The sequence below is a fragment of the Dipteris shenzhenensis genome, chromosome 28 (genome assembly GCF_047967505.1).
Source record: "Dipteris shenzhenensis isolate YYH24624 ecotype China chromosome 28, Dip_SZ_1.0, whole genome shotgun sequence".
Taxonomy (NCBI): domain Eukaryota; kingdom Viridiplantae; phylum Streptophyta; class Polypodiopsida; order Gleicheniales; family Dipteridaceae; genus Dipteris; species Dipteris shenzhenensis.
In genome coordinates, this window is record NC_141623.1 from 8,631,395 (window position 1) to 8,657,785 (window position 26,391).

Consider the following 26,391-nt stretch of genomic DNA (forward strand, 5'->3'; position numbering starts at 1 on the left):
CGGGCTCTTGGAACGGTGTCAAATGCCTTGCGGAAATCCACAAAGCAATAGTAAACCCTCTGCTTTTGTGTCCTCGCCTCCTCGATGATACATCTGAGCGCGAGAATGTGGTCCATGGTCCCATGATCTCGCTTGGCCTGTCCCGCTGCTCTGAGTCCTTGACACTCCGCAAATTTGCTGACCTCGGAATCAAGTACTGATGCATAAATCTTGGACATGACATGTCCAATCATAATGGTCCTATAGTTCTCCGAGTTCATGGGATCCCCTGCCTTGTGGATGGGTGAGATAGTGTTGATGGTCCAGGTGGGTGGAAACCCCAAGCAAACAGCTTCATTAAATAGCTTGGCTAAGATCGGGGCTAGGAGGTTAATCCCATATGTAATGAACTCAGTGCATAGTCTCTCACGATCCTTTGCTCGGCCATTATGAAGTTTCATTACGGCATCCTTTACCCCCCCTCTAGTGAAGAGGGTGCAGGATGTGGGGCGTGGCATATGTGATAGGTTAGGGGCTGGCTGATTTGGAGAGAGAGAGAGAGAGAGAGAGAGAGCTTATTAAAGTCTTCGAAAGACTAGGAGTGGGGCCAGGTAGCTGTGAGAGGTTAGGGGATGGCTGGTTGGGAATGTTGTATAGTGTACGTGCATAGGAGCGCTAGAGGGTGGTGTCAGTCAGTAGGAGTTTGTGCTCAAAGAGATTTCTGTGAGAATTGTTTGGAGGTGCTGCTAAATAGGATGCTTAGTAACAACTCTTCATTTAGGCGGATGCATGCTTGCTTCTTCCATAGTCTTTGTTGCGCTCAAAATATGGTGGTTGGTTTTGAGTTTGAGCTGATGGAGTAATGTCGTACACTCACCACCATTCCAGCTATTGCAGGGGACTGAGTCAATAGGTGGTGGCGAAGTGTGTGGAGGGCGATAGCATGAAGGGAGTGGGTGATCATAGCAGCTCAATCCTGCAAATGTGGGATGTCTTCAATGTCTATGAGGAGGGTAGAAAGGCAGGTGGTGTACTTGGGTGATAATTTATGGTTGAAGTGTATGTCGTGGTATGTGTCGTGTGCAAAAGGTGTTGTGGTATGTAGCCTGTGGCGAGGGGATCGGGATGGATAGGCTAAAAAAGAGATGTATGATCAGCTTTGCTAGGTGACATGGAAACAAAGAAGTCAATGATGTGTGAGGTGAAGGTAGGGGATCCCATGTGGTAGTCAACTACACTGGAGCCTTCCCCGGGAAGCAAGTATAGTCACATGAAAACCCATTTTGTCTTTTCGAAACCTTGAAATGACGAAACAAGTGAAACATTTCGAAACCAGAGGAAATTCTGTCTTTGTTTCACCCAAATCAAAATACACATTTTTGCCCTGTTTTTTCTAGAATCAAGTTAAAACTTGACAAAGGAGAATGAAATCTTGAATTTAAACAAATTTGAAGAGCGTGTTTGTGTTTTGAATTTCCTTTTTAGGTGTCTTGACTTGTATTTCTCTTTGTTCACTCTAAACTTAAATATAACATATCTTATTGGCCCCTATCCTTGTATATCTTCAATATCATTTTGAAACATATCCAAACTTGAGAAAGGAGATTGAAAGCTTGAATCTGAAAAATGTTTTTGTGTTTTGAATTTTCTTTTTAGGTTTCTTGACTTGTATCTCTCTTTTTTCACTCTAAACTTGAATATAACATATCTTATTTATCCTTGTATATATGACGTATCAATTTGAAACATGTTTGTTTCATCCGAAAAGACGAAACGAAGTGAAGCGAAACGTGTTGAAACAAAGACACGACGTAATTGACGAAATGTTTCTTGTGACTATGGACATAAGTGGATTCACCCGAGGAAGGTCATTGATATAGATTAGTATAGATGAAGAGGTGTCATTGTTGACTAGTCATTGTTCAAGATGATGATTAGACTGGATCCAAGCCATGATCTGAATTTGTTTGATACATGAAAAGACTTTGTGTGGTACAGGACAGGACTTCGTGTGGTACAGGATCATACTTTGTGTGGTATAGACCAAGGATCAACAATCCCGGTGTCCGGAACTTGGATATGGATCTTGGTGATGCAGAGAAGTGAGGTGGAGGCATTCAACCCATCACGGGTTCCAATGGCTGAGGATTCACAGAGAGTATGCACATGGTATGCGATCCTCCACATCCTCCACATGCAAGAGTTATGTTGCCACATAGTGGAGAAGGCAGTGCCACGCAAGAGTTATGGCACCACCAAGGAGTTGTTGTAGGTGCAGAAGCCAAAGCATCATTGGGGCATCAAGGGGTGAGCCCGTATCCTCAAGGGGAGAGGGCCATTCACCAATGGGCAAGAATTTTTAATCGTGAAGCTCTAGATGGGTAGTTGGTGCCATCCAACTTATCCTAGACAGACAATGTAGTCATTGAACTGCTTGATTGGGCATCCGTGAGCAAGCTGATCTCTACACTGATGTTGACTTGAGCTAAAGAGGGTCAGCCAAGTCATGCGCGAACTGAAATTTGAGAGAAATCCAAACTCGTGTGCATGAGACACAATTTAGAGCTGAAAAATCACCAATGTGAGGGCATAACATCAAGCTTTGGTCTAGGAAAGCAACGGTCTGTTTGGAGGTTCAATGCCCCAAAATTTGGATGCTTTCGGAGGTGCCTGTGTGCAGGACAGTTGCAGAAAGAAATGCCCACAAAATCAGCTCTAAATTTGCCCACAAAAGTGACGTTTTTGCCTTGAACTGCATGGGCCACTATTGAGCAAGAACCACCCCAAAAAATGACAAAAAAGGAGCGAAGATGAGATGAGAATCATGGCAGCCAGTGGAGAGGCTGCCAGTGATGAGAGAAGGGAGAGGAGAATAGATGAACACAGGAGAGAAAGGGGAGAGGATCATCATTCATGCAAGAGGAAAGAAGAGAGTTGGAGAGAAGAGGCTTGAGCTGCGCTCACGTATTGTATCGTTGTTCTTGTTGTATTGGCGATTCTTGGTGAGTGATCTTTGTAGACAGGTGGACCTGTATACTCTGGGCTGCTTGGTAGTCTATTGCTCATCTGATTTGTCTCTAGTACACAATCCTTATTGTGGTTTTCACTAGCATGAGCATTGATCTTGGACTATTTTCTTTCATTCCATCTCTTCTTTCGGTTTTGTTCCACACTTGCACCATCATTGGTAACCACAATCCACTCTGCACTTGCTCTCTAGTTGCACTATTACCGAACGGTACCATAGTGTTTGAAGGGATCGTAGCTCCCCTCAACCAGTCATGTATCTTGCCCATGTCCAAGAAAGAGAGCCCATATGAAGCGATTTGGGCTCGCCTATCTATGGAAACTCAAGATTTGCTTTGTATCATGCATGTGTATGATGTGCTTGTCCCACTACTCGCATCCCATCCGCTTTTTGCGGATGTCATTGTTATTTAGAGAAACTCTCGTATTCTCATGTCGGAACGTTGTCACTCAATCAATAATTTTTGCACTTAGCCTGTCTCTCCTTTTCTTGCAGTCTATTGAAGCTGAAAGACTTCTTGAATCGGGATGATCGTGCATTGCTTCTGCTCTACGTCCAACCGCTGGAGCCATGTTGGTCCTTCTAATTGACAACATCTTTGACATTGTACGCCCAAGCCATTTCTCCTCTGTTCAGAGGATACCAACATAGCTAATATCGCCCTCTTTGCAACTAGTTGATCTAATCTATGCACCCCTTTTACTTTCTCTAGGCCAATTCTCAGGTTAGAGAGGATTATCTCTTGGGCGTACATCTCCCAAGGTGCAGGCTAAAGCTTGTGAAGACTCAAGATTGGTATTCACTTGAATGGCCTAATGTTGCTACCTAGAATGCTCAAATAGGAATCCAAAACCCTCATAGGTTTTCTTCCTATGCTTTTTCATCTTTTGCCTTTCTTTTGCTTGCATTGATGACAAGACTTAGCTTCCCGAGCTACAGGATTTTTAACCGAATTAAAGACATTCCAATGGGTGCATGATCATATATTGGTATTGGCTTCTCGTCCAAAATGACCGCATTCTCCAAAGCACTTACCTAGATAAACTCTTCCTTACTAAGCAGCGTTTACTCGTATGGATATACACATACAAACAGGTGCCTTGCTGAAAGGTGTCAGAAAAAGAACTAACGTCCAGCAAGACATTTGCATGAGTTTTTACATGCAATGAACACTTTTTCAATTCTAAGTCATCTTCTTCAAGCTTATGTAGTTTTGGCTACGTCCCCATTCTATTGTTTTCACGCCATCTTGCTCTTCTGCCTGCGTTTTGTTTAGGTGGATACCTACTACAATATTTTATACCATCCATTTTGACGGCTTCATTCATTTGAGCTGCAGCTCAATGTCTTTTCTAAAATTTTTCTGTTGTATTCTGTCATTGAACCCTTAATCAAATGAGCATTTATTTATGGCCTTGAATTGTGCAGGTCAATGAAGATTTCCTGATCCAATGCATATCAAAATCTAGTGAAGAGCGGCTGAAGATAGACTTAAAGCAAGTGCTAAATGAATTGTTTGGAACTTGCTCACTGTAAGTTGTGTTGTCCAATTTCTAGTTTGTAATATCTAGTGGTGTGTGAGAGTCTACTTTCGATGAGTGATAAATGGATTTGGTAATAGTGTTCATGCTCTACTTTATGTGGGGAATATTTACATCGAAAGTTTCAATTTAAGCGCGCTGGAGTAGTTGGCCCTTTATGTGCTTTCTTTTTCATGGGGAGACATGTGCCTGAGTGGCTTGGCATTGTAGTATTGTTCTCTTTGCTTCCTAGCCTTACTGATAGAAAACCAAGGAGAAGAGAGGACTCCAAGTAAATAGGGTTTTCAAATCCATTGGAGTACAAGATTTGCATGGGTTTTCAAATCCATTGGAGTACAAGATTTGCATTCCATTGGCTAGGTTTCCTTACTAGAGAAAATATTCCTAGGTGGGCTTGTGGTTTGACGGTTGCGGGTAGAATCTTGTATGAAAGTCTTTTATTTAGATGCATAGATTGTTGCCTTGACTTTATGGTACAAATTTTCTTCATAAGATACCCATGTAAAATCACAAAGTAGTTGTAAATTTTTATTAGTGAGGTATGGTAATTGGAGCAAAACCAAATCCTGTGTGTCAAACATAGATGCATTCTATAGGGCTAATAGAGTCATCAGAAGCAAGCACTTCTTTTATAGAAGAGGTGATAGCTAGAAGGTGAGCTTCTGTGTGTCAAACATAGATGCATTCTATAGGGCTAATGGAGCCATCAGAAGCAAGCACTTCTTTTATAGAAGAGGTGATAGCTAGAAGGTGAGCTTCTAGGGTCATAGGTTGTCAGAGCTATATCCACTTCCTTTCTTTCTCTTTTCAAAAGAGTTGCACATTTGAAAAATGAACTTCTCAAGATAGAGTATAGGAGGTCAAAGCTCAATCTCCACTCTCAATAGCATTGTTCTAGAAAGGTGATACTTGTTACTAAGAGCTCTTTAGAGCAAATGACATCACTCAAAAGTTTGCTGTGCTAGATATCATAGCTTGCCAAACGGTGCAATTTAGTTGGGCATCGTCTCCTATGTCCATATTTGCTTTTTTTTTTTTGGGAGACATTTCAAGTTTTCATTATTTCATCACCAAATTTACATTAGCTATACGAGCCAACTTGGGCTCTACAGACTCTACTCTTCTAGATTGGCCTTTTCTTCCTCTTGTCAGTATTCTATCCAATATTGGAGAGCAGACTAGGAAACCTGTTTATAGGAATATATCTTCTCTTTCATTTGTGGCCAAAGTAGTGATTAAAATGTATTGCTAGTATGTGATCTATGGCTTTTCAAAGACCCTTGATTCCCAATGATCAACCATCTCCTCACATTATATATGGAATATTTCGCTCAATGGCAGGGATATATTTTGGCAGTCCATGGGTATGGCTGCTCTCCTTGAACTCACCAATAGAGGATGAAGGTCTGCATATTTTGGTTTAATTCTATAGAGTAAGGTCTTACTAGCCAAGCTAGAAGCTTAATATTGGTGCACGGGCTGAGCCTAATAGCCAATTTCTTCTTAATGCATGAATTCACCATCTCATGCCATACTCCATAGTTAGGGACATTTAGAATCTTCTTTCCTTAGATACAATAGATACTTCTTAATATTTCTAGATAAGCTCACTTTTTTTGGTTTGGAAAGAGTTCGCATATAGATTCATTTCCAAAATGTCAAGCAGAAATACGTTCCAAAAATAGATATATGAAATAGTAAGTTCCCAAAGTGAGGAGTCGTAAGTTCTGAAGGAGCGTAGTGATAGGAAGAGAAGCTTGATAGGAAGAGAAGCAAGCTAACACTAGGAACGAAAAGGAAAGATAGAAAACATAATAAAATGGTAATAAAATGGAAAGGAAATGAAAGCATTGAACAAGTACTCACATGTAGACTAAAGTAGCTTATACTTGAATGAGTTGAGTACACTGCCTTTATACGATAGGCACACACGTACTAAGTACCAAATGTATATGGGATAACTTCCAATATGACACATGGCACTCCTAGACACCTAGTACTATAAAACTCACACTAAGGACTCACTAGAACACAACAAAACTAACTCAACTTGACTCCATTTCCTAACACCCCTCCATGGAGAAAAGGTGAGGGACTACTGGAATGGAACCGAGAACAAGATCTATGATGGGTGCAACATCAAAACTAGACATGGCTCTCATGCAATCTCAGAGGCTAAAGTCTGAGCATGGTTTAGAGGTCGGACTGAGCACTCTCATGGTTTTACATACCAAACATGACTCAGAGTAGCATGGATGCATGACCAACTCAGAGGTCTAGGAAACCAGAGATCAACATCCTGGAACTCAAATGCCAGGCCTGATAGATAGACCCATCTAAGACCAATACAGAGTAGGTTCCCTCAATGCATTCCCCTTGGCTCCAAGGACTAATGAGGGACATGGAGCCACACACAAGAAAGTAAACAAATGACTATCCAAGGGAGAGAACCTTTATTGACTCAAGAAAACCATAATTGCATTCATTTTGGGGGACTACCTAGTGCAAAGTACACTTGACATTTGAGGCAATCCTTTGAGCTGCTGCTCCTCCCCGCTCCCTTGCTGCACCCCCTCCCTCAGCCCGTCTCTCCCTCTCTCCCTTGCCCTCAGCCCCTCCCTCTCCCTCAGCCCCTCCCTCCCTTCTCCTCCTCCCCTTCAGCCCACCCCCTTCCAGCCCGCTCCCTCTCCTCCCCCTCTCAGCCTGCTTCTCCGCCACCTCCCTGCCTGCTCCTCCGCCCCCTCCCTGCCTCTCAGCCCGCCCCCTCCTCTCCCTCTCCTCCCCCTTCCCTTCAGCCCCTGCTCCCTCTCCTCCCCCTCTCAGTCTGCTCCTCCGCCCCCTCCCTGCCTGCTCCTCCGCCCCCTCCCTGCCTCTCACCGGCCCTTTCTCTCCCTCTCCTCTCCCTCTCAGCCTGCACCGCCCCCTCCCTGCCCCTCCCTCTCCTTCCTCTCCCTCTCCTCTCCCTCTCAGCCCGCCCCCTCCTTGCCTCTCAGCCCGCCCCCTTCCTGCCTCTCCTTCCTCTCCCTCTCCTCTCCCTAGCCTGCCCCCTCCCTCCCTCTCAGCCTGCCCCCTCCCCTTCAGCCTCTCAGCCTCTCCCCTATACCCCTCCCCTCCTCGCCCCTTCCCCCGCTCCCTCCTCACCTCCTTTCCCTGTTTTCTACCCCCTATCTCCCGCAGCGTTTTTTGGAGCGGAAGGAGCCTCCAAATTGTCAGAGTCGGCCTCCTCACCTCGATTGACGATGGATACTCCATTAGCCAATCCTACTCCACCTCCACCGGCTGCGAAAACTATTACCTTTTCTAAAGACGAGTTGCAGCAGCTCAAGAAGGATGTAGAGATTGAATGCTCTACCACGTTGCTAGCATGCATCTTCGGGTCTCACCCCTCCAGATCCCAAGCCAGAGACTGGATGCTTGCGGCTCTCCCCCCAGACCTCACTCCACGATTGTTAGATGTTCGTCTTCTGTGACGAGGTTTTTTCCAGGTTGTTTTTTACACTCCAGAGGCTGCGAGCACTGTGCTCAAAGCTGAGTTTTTACACCTAGGACATAGGAAGATCTTCTTTGAAGCCTTTCATATTGGTTTCGACCCAGTGGAGGTAGATAAGGAAATCTTTTCGCTCTTCATCAGATTCCCCGGACTTCCCGAGGTTTACCATCGACTTCTTTTTGTTATTGGGGAGCATTTTGGCGCAGTTGCTGAGATCCCACCCCTCCATGGGTTGCCGTTGACTGCAGCAGAGGCAACCAAGGCTGATGGGGTACCTAGAGTTAGGGTCCTCTGTAAGGATCCTAACCTCAAGATGGATCATGTTATGATCCAGCGCCCGGATGGTTCCTTTTTTCGCCAGAGAGTAGAGATTTCAGGCAGACAGGACCAGTGCAGGATATGCAGGACCATTGGACACTTTGCCAGGGATTGCCCCAGGAAGAAGAAAAGGCCCAAGAAGCCCTCTGGTACAGCTACCACCCCATGGCCTCGACAGGGGGGACAGGGGGGTGGTACAGTTCTAGCACTTGCTCCTCGGCCTCGACAGAGAGGTGGTACAGGTCCAGCACCTGCTCCTCGACCTTCGCATGGCGGTCCTCCTCAGGATGGTGGTGGTACAGGTCCAGCACCTGCTCCTCGGCCTCGACAGGAGGGTGGTACAGGTCCATCATATGCTCCTCGACCCCCACCTACCTCAGGGGCACCTTTGCCTAAATCAATTAATTAATTAGTGTATCGGTCCTCCCCCCCTCATTCATACTGATCCTGAGACACATGATAGAGAGGATGCTAGACAGGCTATTTGGCAGAGCATCCCTATGTTGGTGAATTCGGGTATGCATGTTCTACTCGATGCACCTTTCACCAACACAGAGTTGAGGACTGCACTTTCAGCCCTTCACAAGGGCAAGTGCCCAGGTTCGGATGGCCTCACCCCATCTTTTTTCATTGCATTTTGGGATATGATTGGAGACTATATTACTTCAGCCCTGTAGGCCATTTGGGACTCTGGCGAGGTGCCTGGGTCGCTTACAGAGGGTCTCATCCACCTTATCCCAAAAGGAGGTTGCAGAAATTTAGTGTCCCAGTGGAGGCCTATCACACTTTTGGGGACTTGTTACAAGATTCTGGCCAAGGCTATCAGCCTCCGATTGCAGCCCCTTCTCCCTGATCTTATTCATGACACTCAAACGGGATTTGTGCACGGCAGAAGCATTTTTTATAACATTTTCTCTTTTTGGGAAGCTTCAGAGTGGGCCATGCAGAGTGGCCAGAATCTTGCCATTCTACTTTTGGATTTTGAGAAAGCTTATGACAGAGTAGATTGGGGTTTTTTGGAGGGCACCCTTCTACGCTTTGGCTTTACTGATGCTTGGATCAGAGGTGTTTCCTCTATGTACAGATCAGCCCACAGCCAGGTACTTATTGGTGGGGTAAGGGGTGAGAGATTTCAGATTTCGAGATCAGTCCGTCAGGGATGCCCCCTTGCTCCTTTCCTTTTTTGGTTCGTGGCCGAAGCTATGAGTATCTATGTTAGATCTCAAGCTGACATCTTTGGGCTGAGACTTCCCATCAGAAGGGAAGAGGAGCTACTTGACAGTGAGTTGGCAGATGACACAGTAGTTTACTTGGATGCCACTCCACAGACGCTCACTTCTTTCAGGACAGCATTGGATTTATTTTGCTTGGCGGCAGGGGTGCAGATAAAATCCAATGGCTTTTGGATCAGTGATGAGGACACTCCAGTTTGGGGGCTTGACATAGGATTCACTTGGGTTCAGAGGGGTGAGCCTATCAGGTATTTGGGCTGCCAGGTCGGCTTGGATATTTCTACCACGCAGTAGTTTGCTCCTGTTTTGGAGAGCATCAAGAGGAAGCTTCCTTTTTGGAGCTCAACCAAGCTGGATCTTGCCTCTAGAGTTGTGGTGGTCAACCAGGTCCTCTTGGCCACGGCTTGGTTTGTTTGTTCATGTTGGTGCCGTTCTAGGGACTGCATCATTCAGCTCAGAAGACCGATCAAAAACTTTCTCTGGAGTGGGCTTGATTGCACAGCAGATGTCTTAGCCAGGGTGGCTTGGGAGACCCTCATCCTCCTACACAGGAAGGGGGTCTCAATATTATTGATCCAGAGTTACAGTGCAGAGCTTTACTTTGCAAGATGGTGGTGCGGGGACTTATGCCAGGGCAGGAACCGTGGAAGGACTTTCTTATTAGCAGCATACAGAGGTGCACACCTTCTTTAGGAGGAGACTGGATGAGCAGTGTTAGGTGGATCTTCACCACAGCACACCTCAGATCACCTTCGTCCCCTCTCATGGTTGCCATTCTGAAAGCTTGGGCCAGTTTCAGAAGCACTCTTCGGGGGATTTCTCCTTCCTCTCGGGAAGAGATTGATAGGCAACCCATCATATGGAATGAGTATTTTAGATGATCATGACAGACCACTGGGTGCCTCACTCTACATGCAGTGGTCCAAGTGGGAGAGGGGACTTGCATCATCTATGGGGTCTTGGAAAGCTTTCCGCAGGCTTCCAGAGGAGACCAAATCAAGGTTGACAGGACATCTCAGAGGGAGTGCACGGAGGATCTTGCAGATTGAGGCAGTCCTTCCAGAGGTTTGGGTAGACACAGATGATATGCCACTCACTTCCTCCACTTGGGCAGGTACTTTTACGAGAGGCGGTGTTCCACTTCAGGTTTTGGCCTTTCGAGATGCACAGGAGGATGCTTTAGTTTTTAGTGTCCAGGATGGTGGTAGATTGCTCAGGTCCACAGAGGACATCTTGCTTGAGTCTGCTTTTCAGCCTATCAGGGTTGTAGGTCTTTTGGTGCAGGGATCAGATTCAGAGTGGTTCCTAGACCCAAATCCCCGGCTACTCTCCACCGGGTCTTGGAGGCTCTGGCTCTATGGGGGAGTTTCCATCAGGTATTTGCAGTGGGACCCCGGAGAGTGGGAGTGGATTGACGCAGGGCATCGAGAGAAGAGCATCCCCTTCTTTCGTTACACGGTCAGTAATGCCAGGAGATATCAGCTCAGTATTAGAGGTTGGAGACCTTCCAGAGTTCCTCATTGGGAGACATTTGATATCACTGTGGATTTGCAGAGGTGCTTCTGGAGGAGACTCTGGAAATCCCACAGGAATAGAAAGATCACTATCTTCTTTTGGCTTTCTATCCATGGTGGGATTGCAGTGAACCTTTGGAGGTCTAGGTTCGGAGCTGACCCTACTTGCCCTCGATGCCTCTCTGCTTCGGAGACTATTCAGTATTGCTTATGGGATTGCAGACAGGCGAGGATGATTTGGATGGGGGTAGCCAGGATTTTCAATCACTTTGCCCACTCCCCATTTTTTATGACATGGGGCTTAGTGGCTTGGCTTTCTCTTACAGGGCCTCAGGTATTCTATGAGAGATTTGACTCCTCTCGGGCCATTTTGGTTCGACGTCATCGGACTGAGTCCTGTTCGTTGGATATGGTACCACACCTTCCTTTTACAGCTATACATGCCTCTGTGGATACTTCTTGGGAGATTCTAGCGAGCATAGCATCCTGGCATATCTGGAGAGCCAGATGCACAGAGGCTTTGGAGGGTACTCAGGTTCATCCCTCGCACACATTGGCTAGTATCTGGACAGACATCTGGACAGACACCATACATACTTTGATGGCCATATGGACGGGTATGCAAGGAGACTCCCGTGCAGCCTCAGCTAGGAGGGCTTCTTTCTTCAGGGAATGGAAGGATTCTCCTTTCTTCTCTGAGACTACTACAGGGTTGAGGTGGCACTTTCAGCCTCAGCCTTGGTTGTTTTCCACCTTACTCTGAGGGGGTTTTTTAATTATCCTCATGATTTCATGATGTATTCCGCTCTGAGCTTGCTCTCGCGGGTTTTTTCTCTTACTTAATAGAAGTCTCTTTCTTGGAAAAAATAAAAAGTACACTTGACTCAAACATATAAAAAATAGGAAATATGTCATTCATTTTATGCATAGCAAGGGCAAAGAACCCGTAAAACATCTCCAAGTGGTTGTCTGCACTAATGTGCACATCCCTAGTCGATGAAGTATGTCGATGAAGATTATGGCGAGGATGCCCCGAACGATATGTCAATGTTGGCCATGGGAGCAGCTACAAGGAGCAATCACATGATGACTCTCAAAATGTTGCGATGTGAGTCATCAAGATCAGAGTAGAGCCTCAAATTTCAGCAGTTATGTCCAAAAGAGGCAAAATGCCCAAATGAATGTACAAAATAGTAATGAAATTACATGAATTTTGAGAAATCCCCAAAAGAATTTACATGTGAGAGGCTTCAATTATGCCAAAGGACTGCAAAAGTCAGAAAAGCCCTAAATTCTGAAAATTAGGATTTTCGCAAAAAGTAGGGTTTCTGTCAAAAATTAGGGCTTGGCAAAAAACCAGTTGAAATGTGCAGAGTTGTAACCCCAAGTGCAGATCAAGCAAAAATCCCAAAATCCCCAAAAAATTTCCAAGAAATTGGAAAGAAACTTGAAAATGCGAAATTAGGACAGTTTGGGTAGGCTGATCTTCAAATAACCATATCTTTCCATAGAGACATCCGATTGTCACCACAATGTAAATATCCTAATTCAAAGTACAGTTGACCATTTATTTGATCATAATTAAAGAGTTTTCATATGTGTTAATTATGGTCAAAGAGTTCTTTTAATGGTTAAAGAATTGACTACGGTCAAAGATACTTGACTCTAGTCAAGTAAACCTGACTTGGGTTGGGGAGACTTGGTTTATTACCAAGAGGGTTAACTACAGTTAACCAGAGAACTACAGAACTGAGAGTGTTAACTTCAGTCAGCGAGACTTGGCATACGCCAAGAAGGTTAACTACGGTTAACCAAGATGTGCCAACTTCGGTTGGAGAGTTGTGCCAACTTCGGTTGGAGAGACTTGACTATAATTAAGGCGCCTCGACCCTTGGTCAAAGCCCTTAATTATGATCAAGAGCGTTGACTTCGGTCAACGAGAGAATAAATATATTTTTTTATATTTGTTATGTGTGCACATGTGTTCAATGGGGACGCCCACCGTGACTAGAATTAGTCCACAGTGTATTATTTGCATGCAAAGCACTAACAATTAATGGGTGTCATGGTGGTGCACTTTAATTAATTGTTGCAGGTACTAGGAAGAGTTATTTTCCTAAGCGCTACGGGAGCCTACCAAGAGTCTAGGAGGCGGTTCACGTGACCAAGTGCTTCGAAGACTCCAAAGTTGCCCTTACTGGCATGTAATCAGGAAAGTAAAGTAGAAATTGACAAGTGGCTTGTTGCCAAGAAGGGGAGCCTTAGAGCTCATGTAATGATTCATTTTTACGTTTGGATTTATGTATGTACAACTTCTACGCTGAACTCATGTACTCGTTTTCTCTCTGATGAATAAAAACCTTCGGGGGGGGGTCGAGCCCAACGATTGTCCTGGGCCCTAGTGTCTCTGTTGAGAGAGGGAGAGAGGGAGAGAAATGAGAGTGTTTCTGCTGTATTTTTATGTGAAAGGTTTTGGGATGTCCTCTACGGGTAGATTACATTGGTATCAGAGCGATGGCTCATAGCCTTCTCAGGCTGTGACAATCCAGGAGACAAGGAGGGAATGAAACCAGAGACCCACCGTGACCACGTAAAGCATCGTGTCCGTGAAGGTAACAAGCGTGGTCACGAGGCGTTTGCAGGCGATGCGAGCGTCCTTTTCGAGAACTGGCTCTGGTGTTGGGAGATCATGGGGAGCTAAAGAGCCATCATACATTCTAGGCTTGGCAAAAGAAACGACGAAGGAGATCTTGATGGGATGCTTAATAGCGCACATCTGACGAAACACAATAGGCGTTAAGGGGCTTGCAGGAGTGAACGCTACTCATGGGCAATGGACATAGCGATAGATTTATTGTGTTTTCTTTGTCGTGACGTGGATTCGTCATTTATGGTCAGGCGTGGAGAAGGTGTGACGGAGCGGACCCTGTAGACAGAGACTTTTGCCGGGTTTCGTATTCGCACAACGCTGACGGATGTGCGTGATGACCTTGGATTTTGCCAGCCAAGGTTCAACCTTAGGCTTACGTGGCAGCCAGCAGGGCAGATGACATGGCACAGGCGTACACGTGGCATGCACAGAGCTGACGTGGCAGACACATGTGGATGTTGACGTGGCAGACACGTGTGGATGTTGACATGGCAGTGCATGCAGGGTGATGACATGGCAGGACACATGGCAGCTGACCTGGACTGCTGAGGTGGCAAACTAGTGGCTAGACTAACTCTGGTTAGTTAACCCTGGTTAGAGGTTCAGTTAGTTGGTCTAACCAAACTAGACTGGTTAGTCAAACCAAATCTGACCAACTAACCTTGGTTTTAGTTAACCAGACCATAGCTGGTTAACTAGACTATAGATGGTTGAGGTCCAGTTGAGAGCCAACCAAACCAAACCAGAACTAGTCTGGTTAGAGTAACGAGCCAATTACTTCATCTGGTTACTATCCCAAAAAAAAAAAAAGAGACAGTTGCAGAGACTGTTTCTGCTAGCAGTTTTCACCTATTTGAGATAATATTTACTGTCAGAAAAAGCAAAAATAAGAGAAAATGCATGCCTTTGTGCTCAGGAAAAGGGAATCAGATGCATTATGAGTGCTTTTTGCAGTAGCCAGAAAAGGGGCAAAAGAGAGATCTCATAGGGGACGGTCTCATAGCAGGAAGAGATCGAGGCATCATCACCGATCTCCCAGTCCTTCATCGTCTACCTCGAGCTCAACTTCTGTATCTTCTTCTTTATCAGATAAACCAGCCAGGGAAAGAAGGAAACACAAGAAGTCTAGGAAGAGAAAGTCTTCCAGAGAGACCAAGGAATTCAAAGAGGGAGGTAAATCTGTCAAGTTTACGACCTATAATGGACAATATGGTCATACAGACAAAGCATTGCAGTTCATCAGGCAGTTTGATGCTGCATTCGGTACAGAAAAGTTTTCAGAATCCTCCAAGTTAAGAATGGTCGATTTGCACTTGACAGTGACAACTAGTGCATGGTGGAGTGCACAGACCACAGATGGGTCAGCCCCAAAGAGGTGGAAGGACTTCAAGAAAGCCTTCTATCAACAGTTTATGCCTAAACAGTTTAGAGATCATGTTCTTCAAGATTGGGACAGTTTGCATATGGATGCAGGAGATACAGTGGATGTGTGCAACCAAAAGTTTTGGGATGCTTATTTGCAGGTTGCACCTTTCAAAAAGATCTCCAAAGGAACCCAAATGAGAAAGTACAGAGCTGGTCTCAGTCTAAGAATTTAGGCAGTAGTGAATGCTTTAGGGGCAAAGAACATTCAAGACCTTATGCATTCAGCTTCAATGGCTAGTCTTGTGCCGTTACAAGATCCATCCACAGTACTATCCTTGCATGTAGAACGTGCTGAAAGAAAGAAAGCTGATTTTTCAAAATCAGAAAAGAAAGAGTATCCCAAGGTTGAAAAGAAAGGGTTTCAGCCTCAGAAGCCGAGGGGTACTCAATTTTCAAAGTCATATAAAGGCAAATCCCTATTCACTACCGAACAGATAGCTAAATTCCGTAGAGATGGGAAATGCTTTAAGTGTGGGAAAGAGGGGCATATGGCTGCCCAGTGCCCTGAGAAGCCTTTGGGTTCTAAGGAGTAGAAAAAGCCACAAGTACTACCGAGACCGATGGTGGGAGCAGTCCCAGATGTTTTGGGGAGTACCTCAGACTCAAAGGAAAAAGAGCTTTTGCTATCATGGGGAAAGATAAGAGATCAACAAGCATTAATCCTATTTGATCCAGGGTCTACATACAATTTCATATCTGAAGATTTAGCCCTGAGATTAGGGATAAAAACTGAAGAACTAGGCAGAGCTCTTGATGCTGATCAAATGTTTCAGGGGAACCCAGTGCAAGTTACTCCTTTGATTGGAAAGCTTCGTGTCCATGTGCAGAGCTATGTAGATCAGGAGGACTTCTTAATCTCTCCTCTCAAGCAGCATGATGTTGTACTTGGTACACCATGGTTCCATCGAAAGGAAGTAACAAAAGAATACCCTGAGAGGGTGCTGAGTTTTATCCATAGGGGGAAAAACCAACGTTTAGTTGCCAAGAATAAAGAGGAGACTATCGTCATTGTATCTGATGTTACATGTGGTAAAGCAATAAAGTCTGCAGTTTCCACGTACATGGTTTTTGTAAAAGAAAAAGAGAATGATATGCATGCTGAAATGAATGATGCAGACAAAGATAAATTTCAGTTTCTTGAAAAATTTAAAGATTGCTTTTCGGATTCTTTGCCAAGAGAGTTATGGTTCATTCTGTATGTGCGTTGATTACCGCGCACTTAACAAAATGACCATCAAGAATAGATTCCCTATTCCGCGCATTGATGATGTGCTGGATCAGTTAAATGGAGCTTCAGTTTTCAGCAGGATAGACTTAAAGAGTGGCTATCACCAAGTGAGGATACAGCCTCAGGATGTGCACAAGACAGCGTTCCACACTATTTTTGGGTTGTATGAATATCTGGTGATGCCTTTTGGATTGACAAAGGCCCCAGCTACTTTCAATAGGATGATGGATCGTATCTTCTGACCCTACAGACAGTTCACTCGTACCTTCTTCGATGACATAATTGTTTTTTCTAAGTCCGAAGAAGAGCACAAGGAACATCTTGCTATAGTGTTTCAAGAACTGAGAAATCATCAGCTTTTTGCCAATAGCAAGAAAAGTGAATTGTTTTTGGAAGAGATCCATTATCTGGGGCATATAATATCCAAGAGTGGGATACAGATGGATCCTGCAAAGATCCGAGCTATCCAAGAATGGCCTGAGCTGAAAATTGTGCATGAAGTCCGTAGTTTCTTGGGACTTTGCTCCTATTACAGGAGATTTATCAGGCATTTTGCTGATATCACAGCTCCATTACATGACCTTACTAAGAAAAATGCAGCCTTTATATGGGGAATATTACAGAAGAAAGCATTCAATACACTCAAAGAGAAGTTGACTACAGAGCCTATTCTTGTAGTCCCGGATCTTTATCAACCTTTTGATGTTGATTGTGATGCTTGTGTGGAATGTGTTGGGACTGCATCGCATCAAAATGGTCATGTAATGGCTTATGAGAGTAGGAGACTCCGGGATGCAGAGAGATATTTGGGAATCTATGAGAAAGAGTTATCGGCTGTAATCCATGCCATCCATACATGGAAGCATTATCTTTTGGGTGCAGATTTTACTGTTAAAACAGATCACCAAAGTCTAAGATATTTTCTAACTCAGACAAAACTTTCCGAGAAGCATATGAAATGGGTAAATATGCTGTCAATGTATCATTTTCAGATTGTCCATACCCTAGGAATTTGGAACAGAGTGGCAGATGCCTTGTTTCGAAGATCCCAGGTCAACAATGTGACTATTGCCTATCATCAGGACCTGGAAGACATGAGGGAGCAATATGCTAATGATGCAGATTTTGGCAAGATTTTACAGCAAATGCAAGAGGGGCAGTCCACCAGTCACTATTCCCTGAAAGATGGGTATCTAATGAAAGATGGCTGCCTGTGCATCACCCAGGAGATGAGGAAAAAGATTTTGGAGGAATGCCATGCACCTCCCTATGCTGGACATAGAGGAATTACAGCAACAACTCTAGCACTAGAGAGGTATTTCTTTTGGCCAGGGATGTAGAAAGATATACATCAATTTGTTACTGAATGCCTTACGTGTCAGAAAGTGAAGTATGATAGACGGAAGGACCTGGCCTACTTATGCCTCTTCAAGTGCCTCAGGCACCGTGGGAAAGTATTACAATGGACTTCATTTTTGATTTGCCAAGATCAAAGTCAGGGAATGATGGGATTTGGACTATCATTGATAGATTCAGCAAGCAAGCTCATTTCATTCCGGTTCGCAAAACCATAAAGGCAGATCATATGGCTAAGCTTTTCATGGCACAGATCTTTAAGCATAATGGTATGCCTAAGTCCATTGTCAGTGATCGAGATCCCAAAATGACCAGTCTATTCTAGAGAGCTTTATTTGATAATATGGGGGCGAATCTGAATTTTTCTCCTCCTTTCCATCCCCAGACAGATGGTCAAAGTGAAGTAGCAAATTCTAAAGCATTGGATATGCTGAAATGCTACGTGGGTGACCAAGGTTCAGACTGGGAAAAGTGCCTACCATTGGTAGAGTTTGCTTACAATAATACAGTACACAACTCTACAGGGAAAGCCCCCTTTGAGGTCATTTATGCGAAGGTGATTCTGCCACCTATCCTGAGGACCAAGGATGAAATATTTGCAGCTGATCAGTTTGTGAGGGACCTCCAGACAGCTTACAGCTAAGTCCGGACAGCAATTGAAAGGTCTCAAGAGAAGCATAAAAGAGTTGTAGTAAAGCATAGGAGACAGCTAGATCTCAAGGAAGGGGATTGGGTACTTTTGAAGTTCGAGAAAGCTAGGCTCCGCAAGTTTAAAGGCATATAGAAAGTGTATGCAAAGTTATCTTCCAGATACTATGGCCCTTTCAGGGTTACTGAAAGAATAAATGAGGTTGCATACAAGTTAGCATTGCCAGAGCATTGGAGGACTCACAATGCATTCCATGTGAGTCTTCTAAAGAAATTCCAGGGTCTAGAGCCTATAGAGCCAATATCAGAAGATCCACCAGAAGTGGATGAGCTGGAGGAGGTCCTTTAGCCAGAGTAGATTGTGTACCATACTTTACGCAAAGGTCCTCACGGCAAGGAGTTTTACAGGTATCTTGTAACATTCAAGAATTATACGGCATTAGATGCCAAGTGGATGGACGAAGACATGTTATCCGATCATCCACAGCTTTTGGATGTTTACAAGGAAGCTTTTCAATTGAGGTCAACTGAATAGAAGCCGAGGGGATGTCACCACAAAGTAAATATCCTAAGTCAAAGTACAGTTGACCATTTATTTGAACATAATTAAAGAGTTTTCATATGTGTTAATTATGGTCAAAGAGTTCTTTTAAATGTCAAAGAATTGACTACGGTCGAAAGATACTTGACTCTGGTCAAGTAAACCTGACTTCGGTCGGGGAGACTTGGTTTATTACCAAGAAGGTTAACTACGATTAACCAAAGAACTACAGAGCTGAGAGTGTTGACTTCGGTCAACGAGACTTGACATACGCCAAGAGGGTTAACTACGGTTAACCGAGATGTGCCAACTTCGGTTGGAGAGACTTGACTATAATTAAGGCGCCTCGACCCTTGGTCAAAGCCCTTAATTATGATCAAGAGCATTGACTTCGGTCAACGAGAGAATAAATATATTTTTTTATATTTGTTATTTGTGCACATGTATTCAGTGGGGACTCCCACCGTGACTAGAATTAGTCCACAGTGTATTATTTGCATGCAAAGCGCTAACAATTAATGGGTGCCATGGTGGTGTGCTTTAATTAATTGTTGCAGGTACTAGGAAGAGTTATTTTCCTAAGCGCTACGGGAGCCTACCAAGAGTCTAGGAAGCGGTTCGCGTGACCAAGTGCTTCGAAGACTCCAGAGTTGCTCTTAGTGGCATGTAATTAGGAAAGTAAAGTAGAAATTGACAAGTGGCTTGTTGCCAAGAAGGGGAGCCTTAGAGCTCATGTAATGATTCATTTTTACGTTTGGATTTATGTATGTACAGCTTCTACGCTTAACTCATGTACTCGTTTTCTCTCTGATGAATAAAAACCTTCGGGGGGGTCCAGCCCGACGATTGTCCTGGGCCCTAGTGTCTCTGTTGAGAGAGGGAGAGAGGGAGAGAAATGAGAGTGTTTCTGCTGTATTTTTACGTGGAAGGTTTTGGGCTGTCCTCTACGGGTAGATTACACCGATTGACAAGATGTTAGGAGGAAAAATATAGCTCTCAATGAGATCTACATTTTACTCTCCTAGCTCGACTTCAAATTCGATGCCATTTGACCTGCAGAGACGTCGTAAAGGTTGTGACCCTTCTTTTTTTTGACGATTTTGTTTGGGCAGCTTCAATAGTGATGAGGAGACTAATGGCGGCAATGGTGGGCTGGAAAACCACTCTTTGCTGGTCGCTGCAGCAAGAAACAACTCATGAGCGAGGCTAAGGATTAGAAGTAGAGTCCCTCACCTCATCCTCTTGGAAAGGGAAGGAGAGACAAGGCTAGGACCATGGCTCTGATTCCACATGAAGGAAGATATTAGTAGTAGGGAGAGAAGCAAGCTAACACTAGGAACGAAAAAGAAAGATAGCCAAAAAAGCAATGAACAAGTACTCGCATGTAGACTAGAGCTTGTACTACTTGAACGAGTTGAGTGATATGACAAGTGACAAGTACAATGCCTTTAAAGGATAGACACACATACACAAAGTACCAAATGTATATGGGATAACTCCCAATATGACATGTGGCACTCCTAGATACCTAGTACTATAAAACTCACACTAAGGCTCACTAGAACACACCAAAACTGACTCAACTTGACTCTATTTGCTAACAAGTTCAAAGTTCCAAAAACTAAAATGAGTAGCATGTGTGATAACAAGTCAACCACTCATGCTCACTACTCTCTCTATCACTATCACTATCTACATCTGAATCTGTGGATTCCGTGCCATGGGAACTCTCTTGCTCCTCTACTCTTGCTGCCATCTCCTCAAAGGAATCACTAGTATGACCACTAGTAGCAAGGGTATGACCACAACCTTCCCGTCATGTATAACATCCTGGCGAAGATGAAGGACTAGTGTTTGCAACCAAGGGTGTTGCACTAGTAGATGCTTGTGCAATAACCCTTGATAACGCACGGGTCACACGTCAAAAGCGTGCCTCATCCTCTCGAAGAAAATCATATCATCACTATGCCTTTGGATGAATGATATATCAATATTCTCCCCTTGAGCCATGCCTCACTCAAGCGTCTTTAAAGCTTCTGGATTGAGCTCTTTGACCTTCCAATTTAGCACATCTGTCTTCACAGTACTATCTGTGTCTTTGAACCGCTCCAAGAGACGAAGGTTGGCATTTACATAGACCAACCTATCAAGCTGAGATGTGCTCAACCTATAGCATGATAGTCACATGAAACGTAAATATTTTTGGATAAAACAAGATTGAACATGTATCTAGATTCTAGATTTTAAATAGTCATGATTCATAAATTGGATGAGACTCAAGACTCAAGAGAATTGAAAATGCATCCAAGCAATAAGTTGAATTACCTATTTCTCTTTTTAGTACGAATGTCCACGCATATGCTCCATATGTGCTCAGCTGCTCCACTAGTGCAGTCCAGTGATAATATTGTAAGAGCTAATCTTTGTAAAGTGGGAGTAAGCCACCCATTTATCTCCCACCATGAAACGACAAATCTTCTTTGATCTAGACTGATAGCCACATCTCACCTGAAATGGCTACGGTCATGAACAATGAGCATAGACTCCCTCTCAATCCTATAAGATGAGTCATGGGAAATGCTTTAGTGTTAGAATCTAGATAGGATAATGGAATCTAGATTAGTCTTAATGGCATGCATGATCGTTGATGCCACATAACTCAGAGACTCAAAAGAGTTTGGAATTGTCAAGCATAAGCTCCTAGCTAATTACTCATATAGTATACTAAGACCAAGAATTTGAATCAAGATTCTTCGTAGTAAGTACTCACATTCCTTGCTCTTCAGAGGGCAAAACTCTATCCACATAGGATGTCCAGCCAGTCCATAAAGATCATACTTGCATATAGCTCTAAAAAGAGCCAATGCAAGGCTCTTTCTTGTTATGAACTTGATGATTTGGGTTGCTTTATTAAGCGTAGATTCCACCCAATCCAACTTTGCAACGTCCTCCATGATGAAGTTCAAAGACTGAGAAGCACATGGAGTCCATACAATGGTTGGATAATCTCTCTCAACAAATTCCCCCATCTTGGAACAATTGGAGCCATTGTCAGTTTTAATTTGGACTATATTTTGTGGCCCAACCTCCTCAATGGTATGCCTAATATGCCTATAAATCCATTTCCCAGTGATACTCAAGCCAGGGACAGAGGCATGAACTACACGAAGTAACGTAGTGCCAGCATAAGAGGAGACGAAGATGTTTATCATGTGACCCCACCTTTGAAAATATTTGACAAGAGGTAAGATCCAAAAATACATCATGCATTAGTACTAAATTCATCCACAAATCTACCATGTAACTTTATAAGTAAAGACTCAAGAGTAAAGGCCTGTACTTATAACTTGTTACTTATCGTGTCACTCCAATCATCTGACACGATGCTACACCCATATCGCTCCCAGCATTCTCTCAATCCCACAAGCTCCTCCTCAATCTACCTCACTTGATTTGTCAAGTGGGTAGTCCTTAAGGACTCAGAATTTGCTGGGTGTAGACCTGTAGCTCCTGCTGCGGCTGCTGCTACAAGTACATGATAGAACTTTTGGTATGCTGGACACCGAGCTATGTTGAAAGAAAGTTGCATTTTAGAAGAAACGATGCTTAGCTATTTGAGCCTCTTGCTTCAACTTTGGAGCAAAGCTAGCATCTGGCATCTTGGAAGCTCTCATCCCCTCTTTCTTGTTGTTGCAGCCTTGAGATGAATTTGAGAGGATGTTGGGATCCTCTCATGGCCCATACAAAAACTAACAAAGCTTAATGAATGTGGAGAAGGCACATGAACTTCATGTGTATTCACATTGGGTAAAGACTCACCAATTTTAGAACACTCCGGGCGGTAAGAACTTGGGGAGAAGGCCCAATATTGCTTTGAGAAGGTAAGTTGAATTGAGGTTCTTGTTGAAGTATGCCTCTCTTTGAGAAGGTACTTGAGGTGAGGTTCTTGTTGAAGTAGAGGCCTCTCTATTTCAGTGGCTTCTTGCACCTTTGCATCAATCACCTCTTGAGGCAAAGATAAATGGAGGAATGACCGGACCTCTTCAAACTTTGATGGCAATCCACCAAGCGCTAAAAATACATTGGCAATCCACCAAGCGCTAAAAATACACCTTTCAAAACATGAGTACAGCCAGTGTTTCTTGAGCTCTCTCCCATATGTAGTGTTCCCTCGCCTAGCTTTACGTTCCTTGAATCACTTCCCCACAATACTTGCAAACGACACATTTCGTTCGCGAGGTACCATATTTGCTGATGAGAATTGAATCTCCCCAAACATCACACTGATTGGCAGACTTGCGGGGAGGCATAAGAAACCATAGGCAACTACAAAGGGGACAGTGGGCAAGATTGTTAATGGCAGCAACGTGGGTGGGTAGTGTGCAAATCATTGACAAACATTGGTTGCTGGCAAGAGAAATGCATGCATGCGATGACGACAGCAGTAGGGTGATCAGCCCAAACATTGGCTCTATGACCAACAAGGGCTTGCAAGAAGGCAGCGTGCAAGAGGAAGTGCAAGAGGACATGAGCTTGAGAGACAAGCGTACGGGACCGGAGGCTGTAGAGTGCAAGCAAAGGCGAAATCACCATACGTGTGGAGGCAATATCATGGCACATGTGTAGGCGACAGAGATAGAAACTATTCGCAATGTCAATAGGTCAAAAAACAGGCAAAATCGACTTATATGGATTTGGACGAAACAGCGTTTTGTCTTGTTTCGAGGGCACAAAACACGTTTTCATGTGACACTGGTTTCCAAGGAGTACATCAAAGGTTGCAGCAGGGGAAGGGGTAACCCCTAGCCCAACTAGGGGATTAGTCTTAGTGAGGTGTAACTACAAATATGGCCGACATGGAATGGCCAAGCCTCTCACTTTCTTCTTCTTCGAAATCCCCCTCAACTCTAGCAACCTTGATGAGGAAGGCAGTGGCAGCCATGACAACCTCTCCGTATGCATAATCGACCCACTATTGGGCTAAAAATCTCTATGGGACAGTCTGAATCAACCCATTATTGGGCACCAAGAGCAGATTTTTTATCTTCAGCAATGGGTAAGAAGGTTGACAATTGAACTAGCAGATGTGTCAGCTAGACTTCAGGTCCTTGAACTGGGTGTTAGGAAATGGAGTCAAGATGAATCAGTTTGGTGTGTTCTAGTGAGTTTTAGTGTGAGTCTGAGTCTAGTGTGTCCTATCGATGCCATATGTCACATTGGGAGTTATCCTATATGCATTGGTGTTCATATGTGTGTGTGTGCTCTATATAAGAGCTGTACTTGTCTAGTGTCAAATCAATCAAGTATCAAGCTACAAGCTCTTTGGTCTACATGTGAGTACTTTCATTTGTTCATTGCTTAGTCATTTCATTTCCATTTCATTATGTCTTTCTTTGAGTATCATTATCTCTCTCCCTAGCCTATCCTCTCTCTCTCCTTCTCCACCATGTGCCTTCACTAGGAAGCAGGTAGTAATTGATGAGGTTGTGCAGTCTTGTAAGGGCTCTCTTCCTACCTCTCAACTAGTCTCTATAGCTTAAGACCTAGTCCATACTAGAGTACAAACAATTAAGGAGGAAGTGACTGTGGAGGTTCAAGCAAAACTGATATTCTAGAAGAGATCAAAGAACACAAAGCCAGACGTGAGAATGGACTGAAGATTAGATTAGGGGGCTATTTGAAGATTGGTACAAAGAAGAGGACTCTTTTAGTGAGACTTTAGCACATGTCAAAGCCGCCATGCTCGACATTGAATGTAAGGTTGACGATGAGCGTGATGATGGAGCAACTAATATTTGACACTCTAAAATCTAAAGGACATGCTATTTGTTACGCTTAGCTCACAAGATCTAGGGATCAAACTTCTCCAACAATTCGCCAAGCTGAGAGGGACCAAGGTATGGATAGCCGAAGAACTCACGTGAGCCCTATTGAAGAATAAGGCAACAAAATCAGCCAAGGTCAAGGCTGCTAGGAAAGAAGGAAAATGGCTAGTAGACTATGATAGGGTAGCACTCATCAAAGAGTTTAAATCAAAACCAAAAGACTCTTAGTCTCAAACTGATGTATGGACAATAATGTTCTTTCAGATATTATGGAGGTACCCTAAATAACGGAGTTTCACACTCTTTGGGAGTTGCTATGGGCCCTCCCTAAGCAGATGTACTAGATGAGTTTTTTGGCTGTCCATAGACATGTTGGTCTTCTGTGGAAATTTATAGACTCTCTCTCTCTCTCTCTCTCTCTCTCTGATCGTATTTACAGCACGGATGAGTTTTGCTTCACTTATGACGGACAGCCCATTGAGCTTGTTAGAGAGTACACTTATTCGGGGGCAGTTTTCAGGGGACCGGTCTTCACCATGACATATGCAGCACGAGATAGGATTAGTAAAGGGTATGCTTCGTTGGCTCATCTTGAGCGTCAGTGTTTTCAGTCCCACTTTCAGCATCCCAATACGAAATCCTTGCTTTTTGATACATTGGTGAGACCAGCTGCGATGTATGCAGCTCCTTTCTGGGCAGGAGACCTCGGCGCTGCAGATTGGAGACGAGTAGAGAGGTTACAGATCATCATGTTCTCTCGGCTCATTAGGGCCAAGGCTACAGTTCCGCACGAGATCATGCTAGCAGAGTTTGGAGCTACTCCCCTTGCATTGGATGCAGCGTTTCAGTCGGTCATGTATTTGCACAGGGTTAGGGAGTTCGGAGACTCAGCAGCAGGCAGAGCTCGGTTGCCATGGTTAGCACTTGCATCTTCTATGGAGTTGGCACGATCTGGGGCCCGATACTGCTGGTACTTCAAACTCACTAGGTGGCTCACATCTCTTGGACTAGACATGGATAGACTGCCTCCCTTCCGATACAGCATGGATGCCCCTCATCTCGAGTTGACTCGCCACAAGCTTAGCCAGGTCACGAGAGCAGACTTGCTGCAGCTTCATACGTATCGCACTTGGATTTATCCCACGCAGCTTCCGACGAAGATGGCCACATATCGTGACCACTTCCTTCGGATCTCAAAGGATGGGTTTGTCATTCCACCAGGCTATACAGGTATCCACATGTCCCACTCACTGAGGATTGCCCTTGGCTAGCTTAGAGTCTCTTCGCATCAGCTCGAGATAGAGGCTGGTAGGATGCGACGCATGGAGGATGGACGGCGACCAGGCCGAGAGACCAAGATCTGCCCTTGTTGCACCATGGGAGAGGTGGAGTCAGAGGAGCACTTCATTTGCAGATGCCCGCTATATTATGAGCTCAGAGGTAGATTCCACCGTCTCTTCACGGATGGCTTTGGACCTCTCTCACAAGTGATGGACTACGAGGATCAGCATTGCCTAGCTCTTTATGTCAGGGAGGCCACTATGCTTCGACGAGACTACCTCAGAGACCATCAGCACAGACCGGAGCGTGAAAGAGCCCAGCCTGATAGAGCTCAG

General features: G+C 44.4%; 1 protein-coding gene across 1 annotated transcript in view; it reads left to right on the plus strand.

Moving 5' to 3' along the window:
• The window catches only part of LOC147883139 (uncharacterized), a 121,075-nt gene that overhangs the window by 13,342 nt on the left and 81,342 nt on the right, over positions 1 to 26,391 (plus strand). The window contains 1 exon segment of the mRNA XM_087400052.1: positions 4,436 to 4,539. Coding sequence (XP_087256178.1) covers positions 4,436 to 4,539 — 104 coding nt within the window.